The following is a 24,536-nucleotide window of genomic DNA, read 5'->3' on the forward strand; positions in this document are numbered from 1 at the left end:
TTAATTTTCCATTTTTTAAAATGGGAACAAATAGAAGTGGTAAAATGGTTTCTGGCAAGCTGAGCCTGAATTGATAAACTGTAGAAAAATCGATCACACAGATAACATGAAAACAGATGAAAACAGAAAGTTAAAGCTGACCATACCAGGCAAAAATCCTTACATAAAAAAAAGGAAAAGAAAAAAACCTAAACAAACAAACCCCACACTTTTCAATTCAGAGACAAACTCTCTTTCCAATAGAAATCTCAGGAAAGTTAAATAAAAAAATTAGTTAATTAAAATAATAGATATAAAAATCACTTAAGAAAAAGTTACAGAAAGCTGCCTTAAGCATAGCTAGATTCCCAATATTACAGCCCAATGGCTTAGATTCTTCATTTTACCCAGTTCTGTCCAGTGCAATGACAGTGCACGCTGCACAAAATCAGATTATCTTTTCATCTTCAGATATTCACAGATTGTCTAAACCAAACAACTAATTTAAGCCCAGTTGCAGTATTCCTCTTGTAATGGCTGTCAGCTGAGGACAGCACAAACAAGTTGAAACCTGTTGAAGAGTCCTTACAGAGCTCACTCTCAGCTGGTGAAAAGCATCCAAGAGTGGAGATATTTTCTTATTGAAAGACCTGCTCCTGCTGTAGTTGCTTTAAGCCATTTAGAGTAAATACAGGGTAATGTGGAAAGAAAGTCTTTTACGAAGCAGGACCTATGTTTCATCAACCCCAGAATACCACTTTCGAACAACAGTTCTCAGTGGATCAGCACAGACAGTCCTACCTGAGTAAAGACAAGCTCACTGCTTCAGGTTATAAACAAAATTAGTGCAGTGAATTCCCATAGCCACTTTCTGTTTCCAAGACAGCAACTAAATTCTAGCTTAAACTCAAATTTGTAGCAATTACTGTTGTCAAATATCGAACAAAAATAAATCTGCTTTAAGAGTACTGTGAAACTCAGATAAAGCATCCGGGAGTTAAGAAATTCTACTGACCTTCCTTCAATGGTAATCTTTAAGATATGAATCAGTATAAAATGGTTAACTGCTGTACTTGAGCTCAATAACACTAAAAATAAAAGGAAATAAGTTTGAAAAAAACAAAAGGGAAACCCCAAACTTATTCACCTTGATTCACACTTTGTTATATTTCAAAAGGTAATGACTACGCAAGTTGGTGCTATGTACTTTTTATTGCACTAAGCACGGATGGTTTTCTGTCGTAAGGCTAAAATGGGAAATAATATTTTCAAGGCAGATAAGAATATAGCCTGTGAGTGCCACATGGCTGGTGAAGAATTTAAAGTGTATTGAAATGGTCCTTGAGTCACATGAACTCAATGGGCGTGTTTCAGGTTAAAACGCAAGTAGAAATGCCATTGTTTGCTCAGAGTGCAGAATGCAACTACCTGAAATATTTAGATGTGACAGTGGTCAAATCACAGTAAAATTGCCTTCTGTAAGGAGCAGTGAGTTTTTGACTGAACACATGCTTTGCTTTCTCTACTTTCTATGAAAAAACCTTGAAGTTTCTGAAGGGCAAACCCACAATATTTTACTAACAAATCTAACAAAACCTATTACCGTATTTCTCCATTCTTCTTCAACCACCGTGTGCATATGGATGCACTTTGAGAGCAAGTCAAATGTTGGCATTAGCATTTAGCTCTACAGTAATCAGTTACCACACAAACCACCCACAAGAACCAGCATAACGTGCTTAGGACAAGCCTATGTGGCCTAAACCAACAATTTTTACAGTGTAGCGGCCTGACAATGAAAATCAAGTGAGTTAGTGGATGTTCCCCAGATTAGGTCCTTGTTATGAAAGGAAGAATGCATACTAGAGAATACTGCCTCACTGAAGGGAAAAAGTTAGTTTAGGTGACTGTGTTAGTTATTCTTTCTCTAACTCCCTTGACCCCTTCAAACAGGGTCTGAACTCATGTTCTGAAGCCTTCTCTGCTTTTCCTTTCTTTCAGTCAGCTCAACATCCTTGACAGGCTCATAAGCATACAAGACCCATACATACTGCCAGGCTTCTTTCTGGCAAAGTTGGGTTGAAAAAAAAAGTAAGAAGTCAATGTAGTTAGAAATAAATAACAATATATTTATAACTGAGAGGTAAAGTGCAGATAGTTAATCTAAGCCTTAAGAGATCTGACTTAGTTCTGCATAATTATAGTAAACTTTAACAGATATCTAAGAGGGTGGAGTGGGGAACGTAATTCTTTAAGATAATGTTATTTGAGAACTAATTTCTACATGAGTAATTTTGGATAAGTAATTTCTCCCTTTCTGTTTTAGTTTTCTACTCTTAGAAGCTAAGCTACTAATAGGATTAACTGGCAAGTACTATGATGAATTACTTAATATTCAAAAAATACTAGAGTCTTCTACAATTATAACGATATACAGATGCTGGAAAAACTATTTCATGTCAAAGCTACATTTAGCTAGGAAATTTTCAGCCTGAGAGAGAATACACAGACTGTTTCCTGGACAGTGGGTTGAAATATTCATTGCCATTTCAGGCGTTACTGAATGATGGCCCATTTCTGGACTTTTCAGACGTCAGCAGTAAGGGCTACTTTCCACAACAGCACTCTGACTGCAAGAGATAAAAGACTGTTTATTCTTTTTTCACAGGGTAGGAAAACAATGACAAAAGCAGGAAGGCAGCAGTAGTGCAGAAATCTGGAGGTGATGATAAAGGGTTGGGAGAATGGAGAAAGCTGTTCAAATAAATCCATTCTGGCCAAAATCAGGCAGGTGACAACCAAGTATATACGACATTCAATTGAAGTGCAAATCATCATTTTTCAATTTAGTAATTAAAGAAAATTTTAAATTGAATTGGGTGTGATAAAAAGTGATTTGAAATACAGAACACAAACTGAAGTATTTCAAACCTTTAGAACACAACTTTGCGTTGTTTTCCCCAAGTGCACTATACAACCCTTAAAAACAAGAAAGGACACTGCATTTGCTCAAAAGCAATGCTGCTGCACTCTGTGAAGTACAGTTAATTGATACTGACATGTTACTACCTCACTCTTGACATCTTTTGAGCAGTCAGAGCTAGCCAAATAGCAAGCTGGTATAACCCCTGGCTCAGAGAAAAATTTAAGTTAGCGACAAACAGTAAAAAATAGCACCTGAGAACAAGGCAGATCTTAAAATGAGAATTGCTTAACAGACTACAGTGAACGAACGTATGGATTTAAACATTAACTGTATGAGGAATAATTTAATTGCACAAACAACTAAAGAGAATTTTAACAGCATTTCTCTTTGAAAGAACTAGTTTTGTTGTTCAGCTGATTTAATTAATAACCCCAGCAACCTTTCCGAAGGGAGTGAAATAGCAGCGAGCATGAGCACAAACACACTGCCCCCTGCAGCCGGGCGTCTGGCAGAGTAGCTCACATCTTGGGTAATGTAGCAGTGTAACCCAATCAGCTCCATTTCCCAAAAAGTTTAAGTAAGTAGAATACAGAACACAGCTAAACAAATTGTCCTTTATTCATGGATCAAGCCCCCACTCTTCGGTGTCATGTTGTCTTAGGCATTTCATTACTAAAGCAAATACAGCTTCCAAACCCTCTCATTTATCATTATTCTGTTGGTGAACAGATCTCTTCCACCACTCTTAACTGCTCCAATTTTCACACCATTGCCAAGTCCTCCTGTTTTTCATTTTAGAAAATCTTTAAAACAGGAGTAAATCAGTGAAGAAAGATCTTAGAGATAACAGCATAACGAATCACTTGTTTCTTTAGAAAATTGTAATTTTAGACAAATACAGTCTTTTAACAGATCATACCAGCCAATAAAAGGTAACTGCATTTAGATAATACGTTAGACTTCTGCAAAGAGCATGTCTTTATGGTCACATTAACAGAACATGGAGTCTGCACTTGAGACAACTCCAAGAATTTTTATGCAGAAACTCACAAGAGGAAGCACATCAGTTCTGAAGCCACAAGACTAAACTTTCTAGTCTTTCTTCACACATTTCTTCAGTAACTTAGGTGAATCAACTTAGGTTGTTTCTGTGTAGAAGCAGTAGATTGTATTCAGGAATAAGTACTCAAAGACAGTTATGGCCAAAAAGTTGTACTGAAAAATAGTAAAGCTTCAAAGTCTAACTTTTCATCCTTCCTACCAGAGTGATATATAATCATTAAAAGGATGGACTATAAAAGGAGAAATCTTGCCTATTCCCAATAAGCCATTCTTGTTCATACAAATATAAACAAACAATTTATTTAGTTTTTGTTACTCTCTGAACAACTACAAATAATATCTCAAATCAAAGACCCAGATTTCTAAACCACTAGCATCAGAACATTTTACCGAGTGTCAGATGTCACTCATTCTAAAATCTTAATTAAAAGAAAAAAAACCTTAAAAACTGATTTCAGCTTCAACTGTTTCAAGTAATTTTACTTGGAGAGGCAGGGCTGGATATGTATGCTACACACTAGAACTTGTGCTATCCTTAAATCTTATTTCCTTTCTGTTGCATTTTATACATAAAGTTATTGTGATCTAAACTTGGTATTTGCCCCAAAAAAAGAAATTCACCATAGCTTATGAAATAAGTCTAAGCTCTAAAGGTAACTGTTAATTTGAAACAGCATTTTATAATTGCTTTCTAAGCATTGCTAGAAACCTGTATCAAATAGTTTTAAAATACCAAATTAACCACAGAAAATAAGGTATTTTTTCCACAAACTTTGGTTCATAAACTGACTGTCAGCTTAGAATTGTGAATACAAATATTACAAGGTAATATTGTGGCTGGTACCTCCACAGTGCTGTTGCTATAGCTCCCCTGCCACTGAGATCATATCTCTTCGTAATAAATAGGTAAATATACAAAAACAAAGTGTTGAGATGTACAGATACTCATCTATACACACAGGCAAGAGTAAAGACTGCAAACTTCCTCAAAATACTTTTTGCAATAGTCAAAAGATCAAGAAGGATACAGATTCCTGTACCTTTTCCCCACATGCAATCACACAGACAAGTATTTTTACAGCATACATCTTTAATATTTGTATTTAAGCAGCATAGATCTCTCAGCAACTATTAAAAACAACATCTTAGTACAGAAAAGGTCTAGAGTAATAAAGAAAGCTTTCACAATTTTAAGAATGCTTAAAAAGGACTGGCCAATCGAATGAAACGAATAGATACCCTCTAGCTTGCATTCAAACTGAAAAGCTCATAAAAAAGGAACCCAGGTTGGAAGCACAGTATTTTTCATCTCACACACCTCTTAAGGCAGCTAATTTCTCAGTCATTCTGAAGAGCATTGTGTGTTTACAGACTACTTATTCAAAGGTGGATTCAGAGGAGGGGCAGAAAGATACCCAGAAAAACACAAGCTTTCATTTGCACTGAGCTGTACTGCTTTAGGTTGACTGCCTGCTTCTTCAGAAAAAGGAACCTTTTGGCATTTGTCAGTAGGCTCAAATATCTTGAAATGCTGAAAAGGTGAAACAAAAAACTTTCCCTGTACTGCCTTCCTATCTGATCTTTTGTCTCATATGTTCCCCTCAGGGATGCACGAGAAATTTGTCTGAATAATTCATAAGCACCTAGGCAGAAACTAGCTTCCACTTCTGAACAAAAAGATTGGTTAAGAAGCTGATTCCAGCTATTCCACTCTGCTCTATCTGGAAGAAAACTGGATTAAAAAAAAGTAATTTTCCTAACATAGTAAGCACAGAATATATATATATGTATGTACGTATATAAACAAACTTATACATTTATACTGGGGAAGGCACCTTTGTACTTAAAGCTACACATCCCTTTGAGGGCAAGATTGACTCTCTACCTTTCAAAAATCCAAGAAATCACAGAGCATGAAGGTAATCAATCAACATGTAGAATTGAACTTTTAGTTTGGAATTAGCAGAATGACTGGTCTTTCCTCTTGACTACAGTATCCAACTCTTCTCTTAACTATGAGCCACCTTTATTTCCCAGCAGCACTGAATATTAGGCAGATGCAAATGACTTCTTTTTCTGCAGTCTGTTAGGACTGAAATAGTCTTATTGCTTGCAGATCCTTTTTATGTCCCAACACACACAGAAGAGAGAATAAAAAGCCAGAAAAACTGTTTCCAAAGCTGTTTTGCTAGTAAGGATATAGATCCAAAACTCATAAGCTATGGGTTACCCACACCAAATTAAGATTTCACAATACAATATCATAAGTTGAGACAAAAGTATTTAAGAATGTGGACTCAAGACTTACCAGCCTCTGCATGCTTTTCACATGGGTAGGACTAATAGATAAGGCCTCTTCATACCAGCGTTTGGCTTCATCGATATTTCCACGAAGTTCGGACACCTGACCTCTCATGTAGAGAACATAGTGTGACATGGGAAAGAGATTAGCTGCTTCCTGGGTACATGCTGTGGCCTCAGCAGGCTTCCCAATTCCTATGTAGACTTCAGCTGTGGAAGGAATGTGAGGACCAATGAATGATTTGGGCTTCATCATACCATGACTAGATGTTGTTACATGTGCCGTATTGTAAATAGTTTCATTCCAAGCAAAGGCTATTTTCCTGAAAATTCTGCAGCTTAAGAGAAATTATTACGTAAATTATTTGAAATTAATTCTTCTTTTAGGAAAGCTGCTTTTCTAAATGCAATAGGAGTTTGAACCTCTAAATAGCTGTTTTAAACACCAGAAAATTCTTTATAGTCCGTTATTTTTAACTGAAGTCTGGGTTTTTTTCATTTTAGTTTTAAGATGTGAGCATGCAGTATTCCAGCACTATTTAAGAACAGAAAGCCCAACACAAAACAGCACACAGAGATCCTTACAGTAGGTAAGAGAACACAACTAATTACCGGGTTTTCTGAATTTTACATGTCAGCTGTTAAGCTAGCAGTAGCAATTGCTCCACTACCAATCACTAAATGGCAAGCCTGGTTTTAAGTTTCCTACTTTGGATAATTTAAAAAGAAATATAATGTTATTTGATGTGAAAAGTTTCCTAGTTAAGTTAGCAGAACATGTGAAATGCTTAATCAGCATTCTGATTTGACAAAATTTATTCATATTTCCAAGCATTTTATCTAAGATATCTTCCAGAAGCTAAAAACATTTAACTCTGTAGCTCAAAAAAAAAAAAAAAAAAAAAAAGATGTATTTAATTTAAGATAAATCACTCCTGATTAAAGCAGTTGAGTAGCCTGACACACACTTGTCTAAATCAGATTGACTATAGGGGAAAAAAGGTTCATTCAGTAAGTGATTAACAACTAACAGTAGAGGAAGTATTTGCCTTCTGTAGCTCTTATGACGCTCTTCAACATCGCTATTTCACTACCCTGCTGGATTATCTTACTCTCTTGCTGAAAGAGTGGGAGAAGGGAGGAATAAACAGATACTAAATGCAAGAAAAAGATATCAAAGGTTCTGGGTTGGGTTTTCTATTTCTTTTATGTTGGTATAGACCCTAGAAAAATTGAGACTCAAAGTAATTGTATAACTGTATTCTATCATATTACATGGTACAAGAGTCTTACAGATTAAGGCTTAAATCAAAATGCTCCATCAAAACAGCAAAGCGATCCATCGCTGTTCAAGACAGGCTTCTCCCTGTACAGTACAGGCCACCCATCTTGGTTTAAAGGCTGGCAGATCAGGACCTCACACTACAGTAGTGGATTTGGGATTATGCCTAAACTCAGAATGGAACTGCTGTTTGACAGCCTTTGAAGGAGCTTTCTTCTGAGACAATTGCATTAAACAGACTTAATAGTATCCCTAACTAGTCAACTTCACTGCAGCAGTGCATAAACCTTAACTTACAGATGATACCTGCTATGAATAGTCATAATTATTTTCATCAAGATCAATTTATAACAATGACTAACAAAAACTGGACTTTCAGTAGGAGTTGGTGAGTAAGCACAGTTTTTTAAAGGTCTTACTAATTTTCTATTTTTTTTTAACTGATTTTTGTAGGGTTGGTGGAATAAATTATTTTCTTCCTCTAAGACCTGATCCTATTGATGGGAGAAAAAACTTTTTTTTTTTTGTTTTTTTACTCCTCAGTTGACCCAGTGATTTCACAGAACACATTCTACCTAACATAAATAGTATGTCTGTGCGGATGTATGGATTAATGCAGCATATTTTTAGAAACTCATGAAATGCTTTTTGATGGAAAAATGTCTTATCCACATAAAGAACTAACACATGAAATTGCAGATCCAGGAACAGTTTTTTCCCCTAACCCTAAAAGAACCACCCCACCTAGTCAGAGATGGTACTGCATAACTAAAGAATAGCAAACCTGGAAGATAATGAGGGGATAAAATTTTGAAATCAAAATCTAAATTTGGGAGAAATTAAATTTTTCTAGGATTTTACTGTTGGTAGAATCCAAAGTGCAAGTTGTAGCCATAATTTGAAAACTGGACATACAGCATAAAATGTGAATTGTATTGATAGGTTTGTTTTTTTTTTTAACAAACTCTAAAATATTTTGGAAAAGCTTTGGGTACTTCATTCTTGAATGCTCTTTTAAAAGCTACATGGTGAATATTACTACACAAGGAACGAGATTTTAGTGAGTATAAAATACACTACGTTATTTAAATGTTAACTATTTGAGCCCTCCTGGTTTTATGGTCTCTTCTCCAGCATCAGACTTGAAACATAGTTTTAAATACACACACCCAAGTTGCTCGGTGAAAAGACAGGAAAAAATATAATTTACACAGACTGTAAAAGGTACTAAGTAAAATCTATAATTATTAGCAAATAATATGCAGAAACTAAAAAGTACTTAAGTAGGTGATTATCTGCTACCACAATAATTCTAGGCTGAAAAATAAGCAGAGATTAGCTAATTTAACAGACTGCAGCTGCAATTCTGTATTCCTTGCAGGGAAACAAGTATGGTAGTAATGGGTTTTAACACTAGCCAAGAGGCTGCAATACTGCTTATAAATTAGCCTTATGTTACTGTAAGATACTAAATGTTGCTGTCCTGCTTACTAACTGCAGCAGAGAAACTTGACAGTTATTATCAGACCTTCCTATAAGTATTACATTTAAGCAAAATAATTCCTTTATGTTTAAAGTTATTATAGAGTTATTTTAAGAATAACTTCTCCCTTTCTCTAACAGAAGTTATGCCACCCCAACAGAATATCCAGCAGGCTTTTTGAAAAACTATGAAAGAATGAACAGAAAGTGGAACTTGTGTCTAGGTGTTAAGCATGAAAGTTCATTCAAGAAATTTCTGAAACTGAAGGAGAGCTGTTCATTCTGAGATAATGACTTCAAACTGAATAAAAATGTTAAAAAACCAACATGGCAAATTCAAATAAATCAGTTGTGAAAAACTGACAAGTGCCAGCAGACTTTGTAGGAAAATCTCAGAGAAGAGCCGCAGTTTGCAGAGAAACCAGGTGCCAAGTCTGATGTGCTCTTCTTAATGTCTCCACCTAGAGAATGCCAATAATGCTTTCTGGTTCAAACCCTTCCAATGCTTACACTTGCATTTTATTGAGAAATCAATCTATTTTCCAATCAAGCTGCATAGCAATATTGAGTTCAGTCTTAATGCATTTCTCAAAGGATCACCACAGCCATTGATCATTTAGGGACAGGTCTGGTTTTTAATAGTGAGTTACTGGAGAATGTACTAATTGCAAGAGTCATTTTGTTTCACGTTTAAAATTAGCCTAATTTTCCACCTTTACACTGTATGCCCAGAAATGAAAGGTCAAAACAGTCCATTAATAAACACAAGATGAAAAATTAAAATCCGGTTACTGTGTTACCAACTTCTTCGGACTGGATGCCATGCTCATTTACGCTAATGACAGCTGGAATGACACTGTATATCCATAAGAACAAGCATTTTCTCTTTTTTTTTTCCACATCATGTATATTAGTTTGGGTAAATATATTCCACTAACTTTTGCATGTATTAGAACTTATTTACGTAACTCTACCACGTCTTTATAATCTAACAGGAAGAATAATTCTCAATTTTTGTATTTTAAGTTTTAAAGCTTGTTAAAGATTCCCCCCCCCCACCCCCCCCACCCCCCCCCGACACTAAGAAATAAAACACTGCACAAGCATACAGGGAGTCAAACAGTTAAATGTGGCATGAGTCTCAAAAAGGAAGCAATTCCCACTGGTAAATCTTCACTGTTATTTAAAGAACGTGTGCTGTAAGTAAGGCGTTAAGTAATTTTATCACTGTTTTCTATGCAAGTAACCCATATACACTGATGAAGATACGTTCCACAATATCTGCTTTGTATTGTGCTTTTGAGAGAAAACTTTATTCTGAATGTTCCTACAGTGAAGAGCCTTTCTCAAGGCTCAGGGCATTTACTCTAGCAGTACAAGGAGCTGAATAGCAGGATACCTAAACACTCTGAAATGCAGCACAAATCCCCAGCAGAAGTATCAGAACAGGATCATTCCAAAGTGGAGAGGAAGGAGACTTCAGGTTGCAGTACCTTCTCTGAAGGCAGACAGAAGCCCTCTTTCATCTCCTGGTTTTTTTCTTTCATTGCTCCCTATACACAAAGAGTCAGAGCACTCTTCATACTTTACATACTGGATCTTCAACACTTGAGTTCATTCTCCAGCCCCTCTCTCTCCTACTTCCCACCCATGCTTCCTCCTGCTGGGAATCAAGAATATGGCCTACAGGCCACGCTTGCCGAGATAGGTATTTTTAAGAGTGAAAAGTGGACTGTGCAGCAGATTGCAGCAGCAGACCACCAACATGTATGCAAACCTAAGTTGTAAACTAAAAAGGAATCAGCAAAGAGTGTTCAGACCCCTCCTTTGTAGGCAAAACAGTAGCAGTCACTTGCATGGACTGGATTAGCAGCAATACGACATGACCAACAAAAATTAACAGAAAATAAGCAGTGGAACAAGCTGTCACAGAAGGCTGAGAAATTATCAGCATTACAGATGCTAAGAGTTACTGTAGATGGCCATCTGTGATGGTTTATAAATATTTAAAACCAGTGATGCCACAATGCAGGGCAGGTGATTTGTCTAATCTGTGTTGCTTTCCAGGAGCCCTTCCACCCTCAAATGAGATCACTATTATTAATCACTGTCATTGCTCTTCTTTCCAATCTTTTGGGCTTTTTCTCTAAAACATGAATTAATAACTAGCAGCCGTTGCCCTGTAATGACTTTCACACAATAAAACTGTTAATGCAAAATAGGTAAATTAAAACGCTAAGAAATACAGCACTGGTTTGTTGAACGTAAACATGAAGAAAAAAAAAAATCATTTCACTGAAAAATGCTCAAGTCTGACAGCAGACCAAAGTGGAACAGTTGCTGACTAATTTCTAAATTACACCTTCCTGATGCAAGTATCAATAAAAAACAATTGCATGGTATACATTTTAAACTGTAAAAATACACTGGATCAGCATTTTCTGGTTAAAATTTTATATAACAGCCACTTATGATATTGCATTTAGCTTGAGGCTTGAAGCAGCATAACAATACTAAATCTACTCAAGAGAACTCCACATTTAGAAAAACAATCCTGGGCCTTTTACATTAACGAAGCTAGAAGGAAGAGAACTGAATAACAGCTCATTGTAACAGCTGCAAGGGACAGGTTGCTCAATAGTACTACTACTCTTTTTTCCCCACATATGCAGAGTTATTTATTTTCAATGATAAAGTTTTTGTAGTTGCAGGAACTCTATTCAATAATCTTACAAACATCTTTTTCCAACCAATGGAATTAGGGCATCTAAATTTCCAAATACGTACTTCAGAAACTAAATTCTTCACAGATAAGGGAGAGAGTGTTGCCTTTGTTCTACAGAAAACACGACTTCACTCACGACTTCACTGATAACAGCTGCATTATAAAACTACTGCCTTATCTTACATAAATGATCTTACACACAAGCAACTGTAATGTGTTTTTTATTTCTTGACTTGCTTCAGTGCCACGCACACACCTGGAAAAAGTTTGATCTGATAAATGGTAACAGATTCTGAACGAAGCCAAGAGATTTTTGCAAGTCCTTAGGCTAGCAAGAAAGGGGAGAAGAAAGAACAAGAAAGAATTTTACTTTCACAGTACCTGCATGAAGCCATATTTGAGCCAGAGTCATCCAAGGATGCAAGGGACCTTGTTTAGGGGCACTGCTTTGCAGAGATGAAGCAACCTCAGACAGTGCTTGCTCCACTCTGGAAGCTGCGATTGATGTGGCATGGACTGAACCTGTAGAAGTGATGAAAAAAATTATCACCATAGAAAGAATGAAGGCCATACACGTTGCATAAAACATTTAATTGTAACTCTTTTCATAAGAGGTTTTACCCCAAACTCCTCAAGATTTAATTTACTTATACCATTTTTGAGAAGTTTTTTGAAATGTCAGGTTAATTTTTCTTGTTATGAAAGCTTTTATACTGCTCTGAAAGACTATATAAAAACCACAATGAACATTGGTAACTATACCTGACACATTTTTGGGTTGCTACTATGAATACTCTATTAAACTCGACACCTCTTTTCTGGCAATGTACGATCCAAAAAAAGGTTTGTGATGGTATTGTACACTGTAATCTTCAGGTTGCTGCATGCACTGATGTTAGTAATTGCTATGTCTTTGCATAGAGTGCAATTAGAGGACTATTTTAAGACCAATAACAGTACAAAAAAAGAGAACTAAAATATACAAGATGATTACAACATACACCACCACAAATACAGAATTAAACTGCACTGAATGTAAAACCTTAGCTAATCAAAAAGGCTGAATTAAATGCCTTGTGGCAAAAAAGTCCCTTGCATAGAGAACACTCCCAAAGCATACTATGTAAAGGGTAATTCTCGTAAAATGAAGCATTTACAAGTGAGATTAGAATCTCATTGGCAAATACTACCCCTTTCAAAGTACTGGAATTAAAAAAGCTTCTATGACTAGAGAATATCTAATGACAAGTGTACTTTGGATAGCCAATTACTGACAGCTTATTTAGTCATGATTTTTTTTTTTAAATCAAGACAATGAGTATTTTAGGCTACGCTCCTTGTCATCTAAGCTTCAACGTATCTCTAGTTGTTTTATAATTACAAATTACAAAATCTCAGACTGACTAGGCCTGATTAATAAATAATGGAAGTGAAATATTCCATATTGAATCAGGTGAGAAGTCTTTTAAGCCCATCAACCTATCTGTAATGGTCAACAATGGCAGGTACCCCAAAAGAAAGTACTGAATCCTGTACAGGTTGAACAGCACCCCACAAGCTCATCTTCATCACTAGCAGTTAAGAAATAAATGAAACTTTCACTCTCAATATCACAGGTTTTCTAAGAATTTTAACAAGAAGCAATTTGCCACATAAAACATACATTCTTAAGTGTGACAAGATAAATCAGCAAACCAGAAAAGCTGAAGAAATTCCTAGCATGCAGATCAGTAGGAGGATAAAGTTTGTCTGGAAGTGTGCATCATGTTTCCCTTTACTGACAGAAACAAGGGAAAAGCAGCATAGGACATAATTAGCATTTCATATGTCATTATGAACAAGGAATTGCCCTGAAGATCTGAAACAGTATCTGGCCGTGGACTTCGCTTTCCTTTACTGGCTGATGAAACAATTCAAACTCCAGCCCACAGAGCTGAACATTCACGAATGTTTTTGTGTGTCTTAACTTTAAGGCTTAACTTCTGAAGAAATATTAAAGGGAACTCGAAGCAAGAAGCATGTGGAGTGTATTCAAAGAAAAATATCAGCAAAGGTACCATAAATAAGCACTAGTCGCCAGTAATCCTTTTCTTGTCTGACACCCACTTCTGTAAATGCATGTCACTGCAGCCTGTCACTTGTTTGCCTTCCAGGGACTAATAGTGAAAGAGCCTCCTCATCTCTCCAGAAGAATTTGTAAAGAAAAGGGTGCGATTCACTGACACAATGGATATCATCTAACCCCTTCCTTCTGAAAAGCAAGTATTCAATTTGGTATTAAAAAGAACCTATATTTTCTATTCTTTAAAGCAAGGACTCTGGCTGCCAGCCAGGCCACAAGTAATTTCATATAGAAAGTGTGCTGTTAGATTTTAAGCCTCTAGTACTTAACCATAAAGCACACATGGTAATGTATTATTAAAACTTTTTATACATCAATTTCTATCTAAAAAAGAACTATACTGTGATAAAATTCTTGAGTTGCAGTGCCACCTATATTAAAGTTAAAACAGAGTGGATACTGAGTGCTTCCTGTGGTAATTAAGTCCTATCTTGAACTTTATTGTGAGTGGCAGAAAAAACCCAAACCAAAACAAAAAACAAATTAAAAAAAAAAAAATCTTTCTAGAAACTTTTTTTCAAAGTGTTATTATTCAAATTGCTTATATTTCCTGTTTAGGAAAAAGGCATCCCTTCACATATTGCAGCAACTAGTTCTCTGAAGAAAACACGCATGTATACAAAGTAACAGTCTTCAAGTGTCTTTACTTCAATCAAACTACTAGAAAATAGTTACCTCCTATCTTTCACTAAATTAAAACAGCTAATATAAAAACGTATTCTAAATCAATCATGAATATTAACAATCTAAAATTCAACGTGGACCAAGTAACTGTTTTAGAAACTCAGACTACAGATTATTCAACATAATCAACTAAATTTAAGCTGCCTCTAAACAACATCACAACTAAATGGATTCTCGGGGTTTAAGTTTGAATATCAATGTTAAGCAGCACACTAAGAAACTTGGTGTAATCTTCTGCAGGGCTGTTTGGAAATCCAAGCCTTTGAAATCCTTCATGCTTCAGTCTTATTTAAAATGTGGAGAACTTAAGGATGTTTTGAAACAGCACAATAGTATCAATAATTGGTCTTTTTTGTTTGGTTTTGTTTCTTTAAAAACCCTCCTTGCAGTGGCTATTAAGAGAGATATCAAGCACAAGGCTATACAGTTTCCAAAAGGAGGAGGGATGACCTCTAGAGCAGCCTTGCATATCTAATCAGCCAGCCACTGTATCCTTTATCATACTTTTGCTATTACCTTTTTTCTTTTTTCTTTTTTTTTTTTTTTTTTTTTTTTTCAACAGTAGCATTTTGACACTGCCCAATCAGGCATCTTTCAGGTACATTGCAATCATGCCGATAACTCTAACCCATAAACCCCGAAATGCTTCTTTAGTATTGCCACAATTAGCTGTCATCTGACTCATTTCTGGCTCCTGTTAAAACAGAATTAGTAAGCTTTCATTTTGCAGAATACTAAAAATCATTTAAAGACCCTGTGTACTAAAAAGCTTTTGCTGACCTTCCTCCAAATTTTATTCAACCCTTTTCTTATTAGAACTAACTATCTGAACTATTTGTTCCTTGTTCTAACCCAGGGGACCCCAGATTCAGATCTTTATAGTCACATTACAATTCTAAAATGTGTAGTAATTTCAGCTACCACTGGTAAAGATAGAGTGGTTTGTGAGAAACTGAAGGTAAAGAGTGGATCTTAAAGTCTGCTTGAAGCCTCACAGATCCTATGTAACCAGTTATTTGGTGGCTCCCTGTTGGTTTTGTCATAAGGTCTGCTCTCTTTTCCCAGCCTTATCTGTATTTTGATTTCTTTGGTCTGTGTTTGGTACCCTCAGCCAAACACATACATATCCTCACTTTCAGTGTTACAATTCACTCAGTTGTAGCTTCCTTCAAATGCTCAGATAGAGTAGCAGTAATTTCTGGTTTAAAATTCTACCGTATCTTCCACGCACACAAATATCCTTGCTCTTCCAAGACAATTTCTAGACCTGCTGTTGTAGCGTGACATTTTAGATTCAAGAAGAAATTCCCTCAAAATACCACAAGCAGCAAAGAGTGTTTATTTTGAAATATAAAAGCATGAGGTCTGGAAAAGTAATATATCACCAGAATGGATCCTGGCTACTGACTTTCATTTGTTTAGTTTTGTTCTGAAGCTTGTTTATACAAAAAAGGCCAAGCACAAAACAGGGAGTGTCTTTGCAAGATCTAGAATTCCACTACTTAAATTACTTATTGATTAACATCTGGAATCATAATCACATTGCAAACTGCAAAGTGTGACAGAAGGTCTTAATCATAATGAAATGTTTCTAAACCAAAAAGGTATAACCTCCCACTCATTTCCTACAATGACATTTGTCCAGAGTTTACAGTTTCTACTCACCATACTAATATAGTATCTGCAACAACCATAGTTATGTCAATGTTTCAATTCAATCTCAAACAGAAAACCTAACAGCAGCCTTGTACAAACACAATTTAACCAAGAAGTTAACTCATTTCACAGAAACCTTTCTTTTCCAAGTCACACCTACAGTTCAACTTCTGTGAACAACCAAGTGTTCAATTTATTCTCTTCAGGCTTTTCTTAAGATAAATGTTACAGGAGAGTCTACATGAAACCCATCTTTTAAATATCATTTTTAAGTCACCCTATGTAAATACATGTGTTATGACTTCTTCAGTTCTTTCCTTGGTCATTGCCCAATAAATTCTTCAGAATGTAGCCCAGTGGACATGAACTAAGACATGGACTCTATCAGCACTTAGTTGGCATGCAGGCTTGGAGAAAAACAACCTCACTTTTACATACATCGAATTTTCCTTCTGAAAATGAGTACAAGAGTGGACTGTCATCCTTCATGAAACATGTTCATATCAACTGACAAAAACACTGTAACAGGATTTCTTTTTATACCATAAAAGAGAATATTACTAAACAGTTTTACATTCATCATGTTTTCAATGTTTCAACATTTACATAAAGAAAAAAATGCTTTAACAGCAATGCTCATGCAGGAGAAAAGAGGAAAAATCCCATGACTTTTAACTTTACATGCACACAAAGCTGGCAGTAAGAACATTAGTGGTGTGACATACAGAGAACTCTGTGCTAAAGAAAGCAATCGCATGATACAAAGAGGCAGTACCTTCTGCAGGACTAATACATCACTGAAGTGATGCATTTGATAAGACAGACTGGCAGGGTTAGCCAAAATTAACAGGTTTTTCTATAAAATTCATTAAGTGTCTGAGGCACCTTTCACAATCACAAATTATGAAGCCAGCTTATCTTTTGGTGCAAAGTTATGCATGGAGTCAGGTATGGACATCATCATTCATAGAGCATCCTCTCAGCTCTTTGAAAATTTTTTTCTGAGTTTAGCCACTGTCAAATATGCTGTTTTATGTATCTTCTTACTTTTCTCTCCTCCACCAAATTGGTCTCCTGTACTACCCCATAAAAATCTATGAAAAAGTGAAGTAATCAATGAAAAAAAATCCCACAGTTTACTATTCAAGGCTAAACACACAGCTTTATAACGTAACTGGTCAGAAAAAGAACATTATTTCACATCCTGATTAAAGCAGCAGTTATTTTTATTGATCTGTATTCTTCATTCTCTGTTATTTAGCTTGTTTTCATCATTTCATTATTGTAAAGTATACTCTTCAGATATTTATTCTACAAGCAAAATTTGTACCACAAGAGAAAATAGTTTATTATGAAAAATGACAGCAGTTGCAGTGTTGCATTTTGGACCAACATACTCCTTAGGAACAGTAGTGGCATAAAATCTTCTCTAATACAACACACTGGCAGCTGGCCATTATGTTATACAAGACTGTCCTAATATATCTTTATTTGCAGTCCTCTAGAAATGAATACTGCCTCTTTAATCATTAAATGCAAGTGTTAGTTGCGTGCATTCAGATCTCTTAAGATTACAGCCCTTGGGGTGACTGAATGGGCAAAGAGTATCAGCCTTGCTTTACACACTATCAAACTTCCACTACTGATGGACAAAACATGTACGTTTTGTGGTAAAGGAAAAGGTGATTTAAGTCCTTAAGAAATTAACAGAACTGCACAGTGAATACTACTTACAAACTGAAAAAAGGGAGTAAAAACCATGAAAGTAAGCATCTGATGGATTGCCTTTGAACAGATCAAACCACAAATTAAAATCCAAAGTAAGAAGGAGGGGGGAAAAAAAAAAAAAAAAAGATAGATAGATATACATAAAACCCCCACAAACTCCAAGAAAGCCAAAAGATTTCTGATAATCTTCAAACTGTAAATCAGGTTTACAGGGCTTCAAAAGATAAAAAAATTAAATAAGAAGATTACTGTTTACAATAAATATTTTCATAGAGCCTTTGCTACACCTCCAAAATCATGTTCCTGCTCAACAGAAATTGGAAGTGAAGTCAATAATACAAAGTGTCTTTTGCTTCTTTAACTGGAAAAAAAATTGAACCGAGCAAGATACAGAACATGAGATTTTCAGCCCTGGCAACTACACTAACATGCTATAAGCATCTAGGCAAACCTCTACTTACTCAGAAGATAGAGAAGCTTAGAGAAGAAGAGAGCGAGCTTTAACTTTCATTAATTATTTACACTATACAAAGGACTCCAATATCTGGGTTTTTTTCATGGTTCCGCTATTCCTCATGCATATGGTGGAAGCTCCTTTCCCTGAGGATACGGTAGCTTGGAAATGGAAAACTTGGGCTTTACATAATGGAATCCGAGCTTGGGCTTCTGCATTCTTTCAGTTTGCCTTCATTCTTGAGTGGGCTCTTATTAACTTGTAGCTCTGCAAAGAACAAGTAATTTAATGCTAACTGAGATGTACTGTTTATAGAGTAGGTCTGAGCAACTTCAACTCAATGACACCCAAAGCTGTAATAGCAATCAATCAACTATTCAAATTTATCAAGAAGAAAGTCAGACTTCAAATAGCTAAACTTCTGTAGGACACAGATTTCCTGGAGTCTAAAGGAAGCACTTTCCTTAATTTCCAGTTACAGGCTTACATATGAGCTAGTGTTTTCAAAACTCTAGTCTTATGTCAGCTATTTTAATGACTGAATTTTTCTACTATTCAAAGATTTGTTTGCTACATTTTGTTAGGAATTAATATCTTTGACATGGTATCAGTCAAAGGCTAGGTGTCAAAAACAAATTTCTTAAGACTGGATTATAGTAAATGCAGGGGCAAAAGCAGTGCTGTGGATAAAGCTATAAGCGAAGGACAATTTAACAGAAATAGAAAGGAGTTTAAAAGAACATGGATGCAAAACTCCGTTGATTTTACCCTGCCACCTGAACTACTCTGGCAGCATTACTGTACAGTTTGTATTCAAGCAACACGGGGATTGATCTTGCAGCATTTTTAAATTGGCATCATTTCAATGAACAGGATGGCTCTTGACTTGAAATAGCATAGTACTGATTTTCATTGCTCTAATACTCTGAATCATTCCAATATGCCCTACTTGCAGTATGAAAATGCACACTGATATTTAGGCAATTTTTTCCTTCACGTGAATTTTCAGGGAAGATTTTGGATGCAATTAGCTGACGGCTTTCTGAAATTAAGTCGTTAAAAACTGTACAGATAAGAATGAAATTCTATAGAAATGATAGTCTTGTTAGGCAAAAGGTGCCCAGCAATGGAAATAATTTACAGCAGTAAATACTACAGAGCAGTCTTGGCCAATAACCTTTTACCCAAACACCTATCATTTTCTCTAACAGTCATGAGAACAGAGTATTAAATACGTCTGCAACTTTACCTCTTTTGGGACCAATAAAACAGTCTATTCTGATGAAACTCTAAAAACCCATTCAGTATTTAATGAAGAGCATCTGAAAGACCAGTTTTCACCCACGCTGTTGAAACTTAAACTGTTTAAACATGGTTTATCAGTTATGAAGATTATCAGAAAAATACAGCACAAACTAACACGCCCATCAGGAATAGAAAGCCAATTTACAGTGAGAAGGTGTACGGGGCTCAGGAACTTGGTCACAGTATGGAGAGGCTGCATGGGGCCAGACAAAGGTATCTGGTTTAGGATGAGGATGAGGAAGATGAGAAGATACAAACAGTTGGAGAGGAGACTCTGTTCTTGAGAGAGAAGATGAGGAAGTATCAGAGGCTAAAAAGCGAAACAAAGAGAATGATAAGGGGGAGGGGGGGAGAAGGAAACAAAAAAGATCCAACAGGGTTTAATGGACTCATGGATGCCAAAAAATGCAAAGCATTTATTTCACCATTCAGTAAGATGGAAATGGCTTCTAAATAAAATAAATACCACTTCTTCTGAAAGCAACATAACCCCCCCCCCCGCCCAATACTCATATGTACTCTCCTTCCATACTAAACTAGATTAAAAAAACAAATTAAAGATTTCCCCCCCCCCTATGTTCTAATGCATAAATTTGTAGAATATATTTAAGGGGAAATAAAGATCAAAGTTTAAAACTCAGCTACTATCGTTTCTTCCTATGATAAACTCAGTGGACTGCAACGAATACAGAAAAAATTGAATAATCCATTTTTAAAAAGATTGAGTGCAATTTACCTTAACCAAAATAGCCAGTTGAGTCTCACGTGATTTGCATATGCATATCTATCATTGGATATGAAATGTGCCTTCCTCCCTGTGAGATTTTACTTCAGTGATTGATTCATCAGAACTTCTTTTTCTCCTCCATATTTAATTCCTTCATCAACCTATACAAATATGGGTGCTTGCCACTCGTGGCAAACCAGCTGAAATAGAAGGCAAACTTAAAGTAGATTTGCCACAGCTATTGATCAAGGCCTTAGAATTAACAGTCTAGCCTTGTAAAAAATCCACAATACACTCTTCTGATACTTCAAAGATTACACAAATATAAACTTGAATCATTTCATAATTTCTGCTTATGGGATTGGTAAGTGCTCTATATAAAACTGGTTTTTAAGACCTTTTTTTCCCCCCCAATTTCGACTTCTGCGTAATTGATACATCTGAGAAAAAGAATGTTTTACACCCATTACAGCTAGATGTATTTTTTTTTGAGGATTTTAAAACTGACATTGCACGTATGCAAGACTTCAGATTTGACTTTTAGCTCTCATTTCTTGGTACTCAAATTGCCCGAACTCAGAGCAGACAGACAAAGAGGATCACCATCACAGGTGGCAAGCAAAGTTAGGAAGGGGAAAATTTCCAAATGTTCATGTGTATACACACACATAAACGTATACACATGGTAGCATTATACTGTATAAAGAAGAGGGGAGTGAACATTTCTGTCCTAAGAGGATTTTCCGCAATATGTTTCCTGCATACCCCTATTTTAACATTTGTTTACTTATTTAAACGTCAAATTTTTTCTGCATTTCTAAACACTGGAGTTCCACAGAATTCGCATGATCTCTTTCAGCCTATAAAGGTCTAACATCTTGACCATCTACTGTTTCTATCATCTACCATTTATGAACAATGTTTTTTTGACAGTCTGCTTAAAGTTTTCTCACTCAAACACTATGACCAGCTTGACTTCATCTATTGTTATAGTACCATAACCTTTTAATTTCTGCAAAATTTTTACATAATCTTCTGGATGAAGAATTTTGGACAAAACTCAGATATGGAGCTTTTATATGTATAATACTGTATAGAAAACAGTGGATAACAAAGCTCTAGTCCTTACCAGAATTTGAGTACTGGTATTGCAACAAGGTTTCTTCTGCTAAAATTAACAATTAAAAAAAAAACACCCAACCCCAAAACCCAAGCCCAACCCCCCTTAAAAATACAAAAAAAAGACCCCCCCAACTCATCCTCCACAATTACCTTTGATAAGAAAAATAATCAGAAAGGGACCCCATATTTTTAATTTCCTATCTTGTTCTCCTTGACAGTAGAGATAAGCTCTAACAACACAGCTGAGATTCAGAAAAGATGACTAATTAGAACTTCTAGAAAAATCAGACATATATATATAGATCCGGTTTTCCAATCAAGATATTGGCTGCAGGATTTGAAGCTGGGGCAAGCTTCTTGAAATCTCACTGTTTTGGATGAGGTACTTAAAAGCATTGAGGAATATGCAGTCCTTAAAAAGCAGCAATTCGTTATGCTCTCAAGTGTGGCAGATATAAAATAGGACACCCTGAAGATGTAGATCAAGAGCTCTGTGTCCCCATGGGGTAAAAACAAAACCCCACAACTAACCACAAAACCCACTCCCACACCACCAGCCCAAAAAGCACTTTGTTGAAGGCATAAAATAAATTATCTATATCTATGTCTATCTATATATATATATGAAACCTTTAAAATCTAGTTACGTCCTTAGAATGAAACAATGAGCTAGACTAGAATATAGAATGATCACTACAGAATAATATAATGTTAACTTATACATTTTAATTATACGAAGACAAGACAGAAAATTCTGCATTAGGGGCAGCAAGCTAAATTATGCCATACTTCAGACCACATCACATTGCAATTCTTTGAAATCAGGTGACCTGATCTTTGTAATCAAAACTGTTTGCCACCATAGCAAGCACAGAACATTTTCTGTTTACTTACATTATTTCAAAACTGAGTGAACATTCAATCTAACTTTAACTTTCAGAAGTTAAGTATGTAAATTGGATTTTTCCCTAGTGCACAATTCTGATGTTAAAGAGATACATTACACATTTCAATGCATCTTAATTTATGGGTCAGTGTATTCTAATCCATAGGCTGGCAAACTTTCCCATAAGCTGTTTGTTTCAAAGTGCGATTCACATCTGAAAAGTGCCAGGAAAAGCATGCTATAGTTTTCAGATAAAACCCAGGAAACAGAAAACTCTCAATATTTAGAATGCAAGTAACATACTGTAAATGTTTTTGGAACTAGCATCATCATGATAATTCCTTCTGCAATTTTCAGAGGATGCATGGCTCACCTGCTTTTTGGCTATGTGAGTTTTAAGGCATATCAATTTGCATTCTGATAACTGAACATATTAAAATAGACAAATTACATGTTGTAACTATTTACTGACATGTAACAATCGTAGCTTTTATGTAGTGTACCTGTGTACCACATTTTTGATATGTGTATCAAAATATCACAGTATATATTATCTGTAATAAATAAATTTTGCTTATAATGTCAAAGTTATGTCTACAATAAGCCAACCCACTCATGCAATTAAATTTTAATATATTAGAGATTTCAATTAATTTAATTAGCAACAATGTCTTCAGTTTTTTTGAGATTAAAAGTGTTCTGAAATTTTTCTGATTTACCTTTTAAAAAGAAAATACTTGCAAATATTGAATGGACAGAAAAACATAAGACTTTGGCAAATAGGCTAGTTCAGCATACTAATTTTTAGCCCTTGCATAAGAAGATACCTCTAAGCTCAGCAAGATCCACGCTGTAGGTATTTTAATTTAGAGGGAACGTGGTCAGCAAATAAAAATGAAATAACAAAAAAAAGAAAAAAAATCTTATATTGCACAATGTCTATTTCCACTTATATGACAACAATGAAAATATGATTTCATTTAGCAAAATAAAACAAAAAACCTAATGCAAAATCTAGCTATGGCCAGACCATTTTACCTATTTTATTGTTCAAACACAGTTCTTACCTGTTTCAGGATCACTGAAATCTGGTAATGTAATCGTATTAAGCTGTCGTCTATCAGCAATAGCTCTGTCTAACAGGCTGCTCCCACGTCCAGAATCACTGTAATGAAGTATAGAAATTGCAAGCTATTAAAATATAAAATTATATACCGAGATACAAGTTGCATGCTGCCCTCCTCCCACAAAGGTTCCTGCTATAAAAGTTCTTGCTATGAACAAATTTAGTACCAAGCACCACTAACCACTCACAGTGCATTACGCCAGCTGCATTAAAACAGAATTAAGCTAAGCAAAACTAAATCCATATTTACTTCAGCAATTCTGTTTTCACAATTAATACAGCCACAAAAGGAATGCAGTATTCTAATTCGATTCATAGCTAACAGCTTTACAGAAGGGATTTATTGTACATTAAGCTTTTATATAATATGAGGTACAGCTCTCACACAAAGCCGAGATGGCAGATCTAAGTTTGAAAAATCCACGCTTCTCCCCAGACTGAAGAGAAACACTAAACTCAGGACACATAATTTTAGGTAAAGATGTTATAAAGATACCATAACTACATCTCACATATAAAAGGCATCACTTTTATCTCTGGAGTTTGGGGGGGGGTTGTTTTAATACACACACACACACACACATATTAACTGTCTAATGTTGAACTGGATCATAATAGGGCAGTAGGAACATTCTCAACTTTTCCAACACCTCAGGAGCTTAAGCAGTAGCAGCAGTTTTCACTGATGGCTCCTGTGGACAAATGCACTTAATTTCTACTTCAGTTATAACTCAGTATCTGTCCCTCAGGCTTCTTGTTGACATACATGCTGGAAAACTAATTCCTCCTAGAACTACTCTTAAAGATTCAGCAGAAGAACAGGGACTGAAGAACTAAGTGCTCCTTCTCCTTAAGATGAGGCGAGCATTGAGACACATAGACAGAAAAGTGTGAGGAAGCACATAAGTGCACTCCTTCTTTAACTTTCTACAGTTAATACAGTAATTTCATTCTTAGGATTGCAAGTCT

At 35.7% G+C, this 24,536-nt stretch overlaps 1 protein-coding gene across 8 annotated transcripts in view; it reads right to left on the minus strand.

Annotated features, from left to right (window-relative positions):
• Window positions 1-24,536, minus strand: part of TTC7B (tetratricopeptide repeat domain 7B) — a 141,264-nt gene that overhangs the window by 23,102 nt on the left and 93,626 nt on the right. For 2 of the 8 annotated variants that reach the window (XM_049828876.1, XM_049828875.1), the window contains 5 exons: window positions 23,509-23,606; window positions 19,852-20,016; window positions 17,954-18,004; window positions 12,139-12,279; window positions 6,276-6,478 (listed from right to left, as the gene is read on the minus strand). In XM_049828876.1, the coding sequence (XP_049684833.1) occupies window positions 6,276-6,478; window positions 12,139-12,279; window positions 17,954-18,004; window positions 19,852-20,016; window positions 23,509-23,606 (658 nt within the window). Of the gene's footprint in view, window positions 1-2,771; window positions 6,087-6,275; window positions 6,479-12,138; window positions 12,280-17,953; window positions 18,005-18,408; window positions 18,669-19,851; window positions 20,017-23,508; window positions 23,607-24,536 lie in introns of those variants that run through there. The other 6 variants (XM_049828873.1, XM_049828872.1, XM_049828874.1 and 3 more) reach the window with 5 other exon arrangements.

This window comes from Accipiter gentilis, chromosome 25 (assembly GCF_929443795.1).
Source record: "Accipiter gentilis chromosome 25, bAccGen1.1, whole genome shotgun sequence".
NCBI classification, from domain to species: domain Eukaryota; kingdom Metazoa; phylum Chordata; class Aves; order Accipitriformes; family Accipitridae; genus Astur; species Astur gentilis.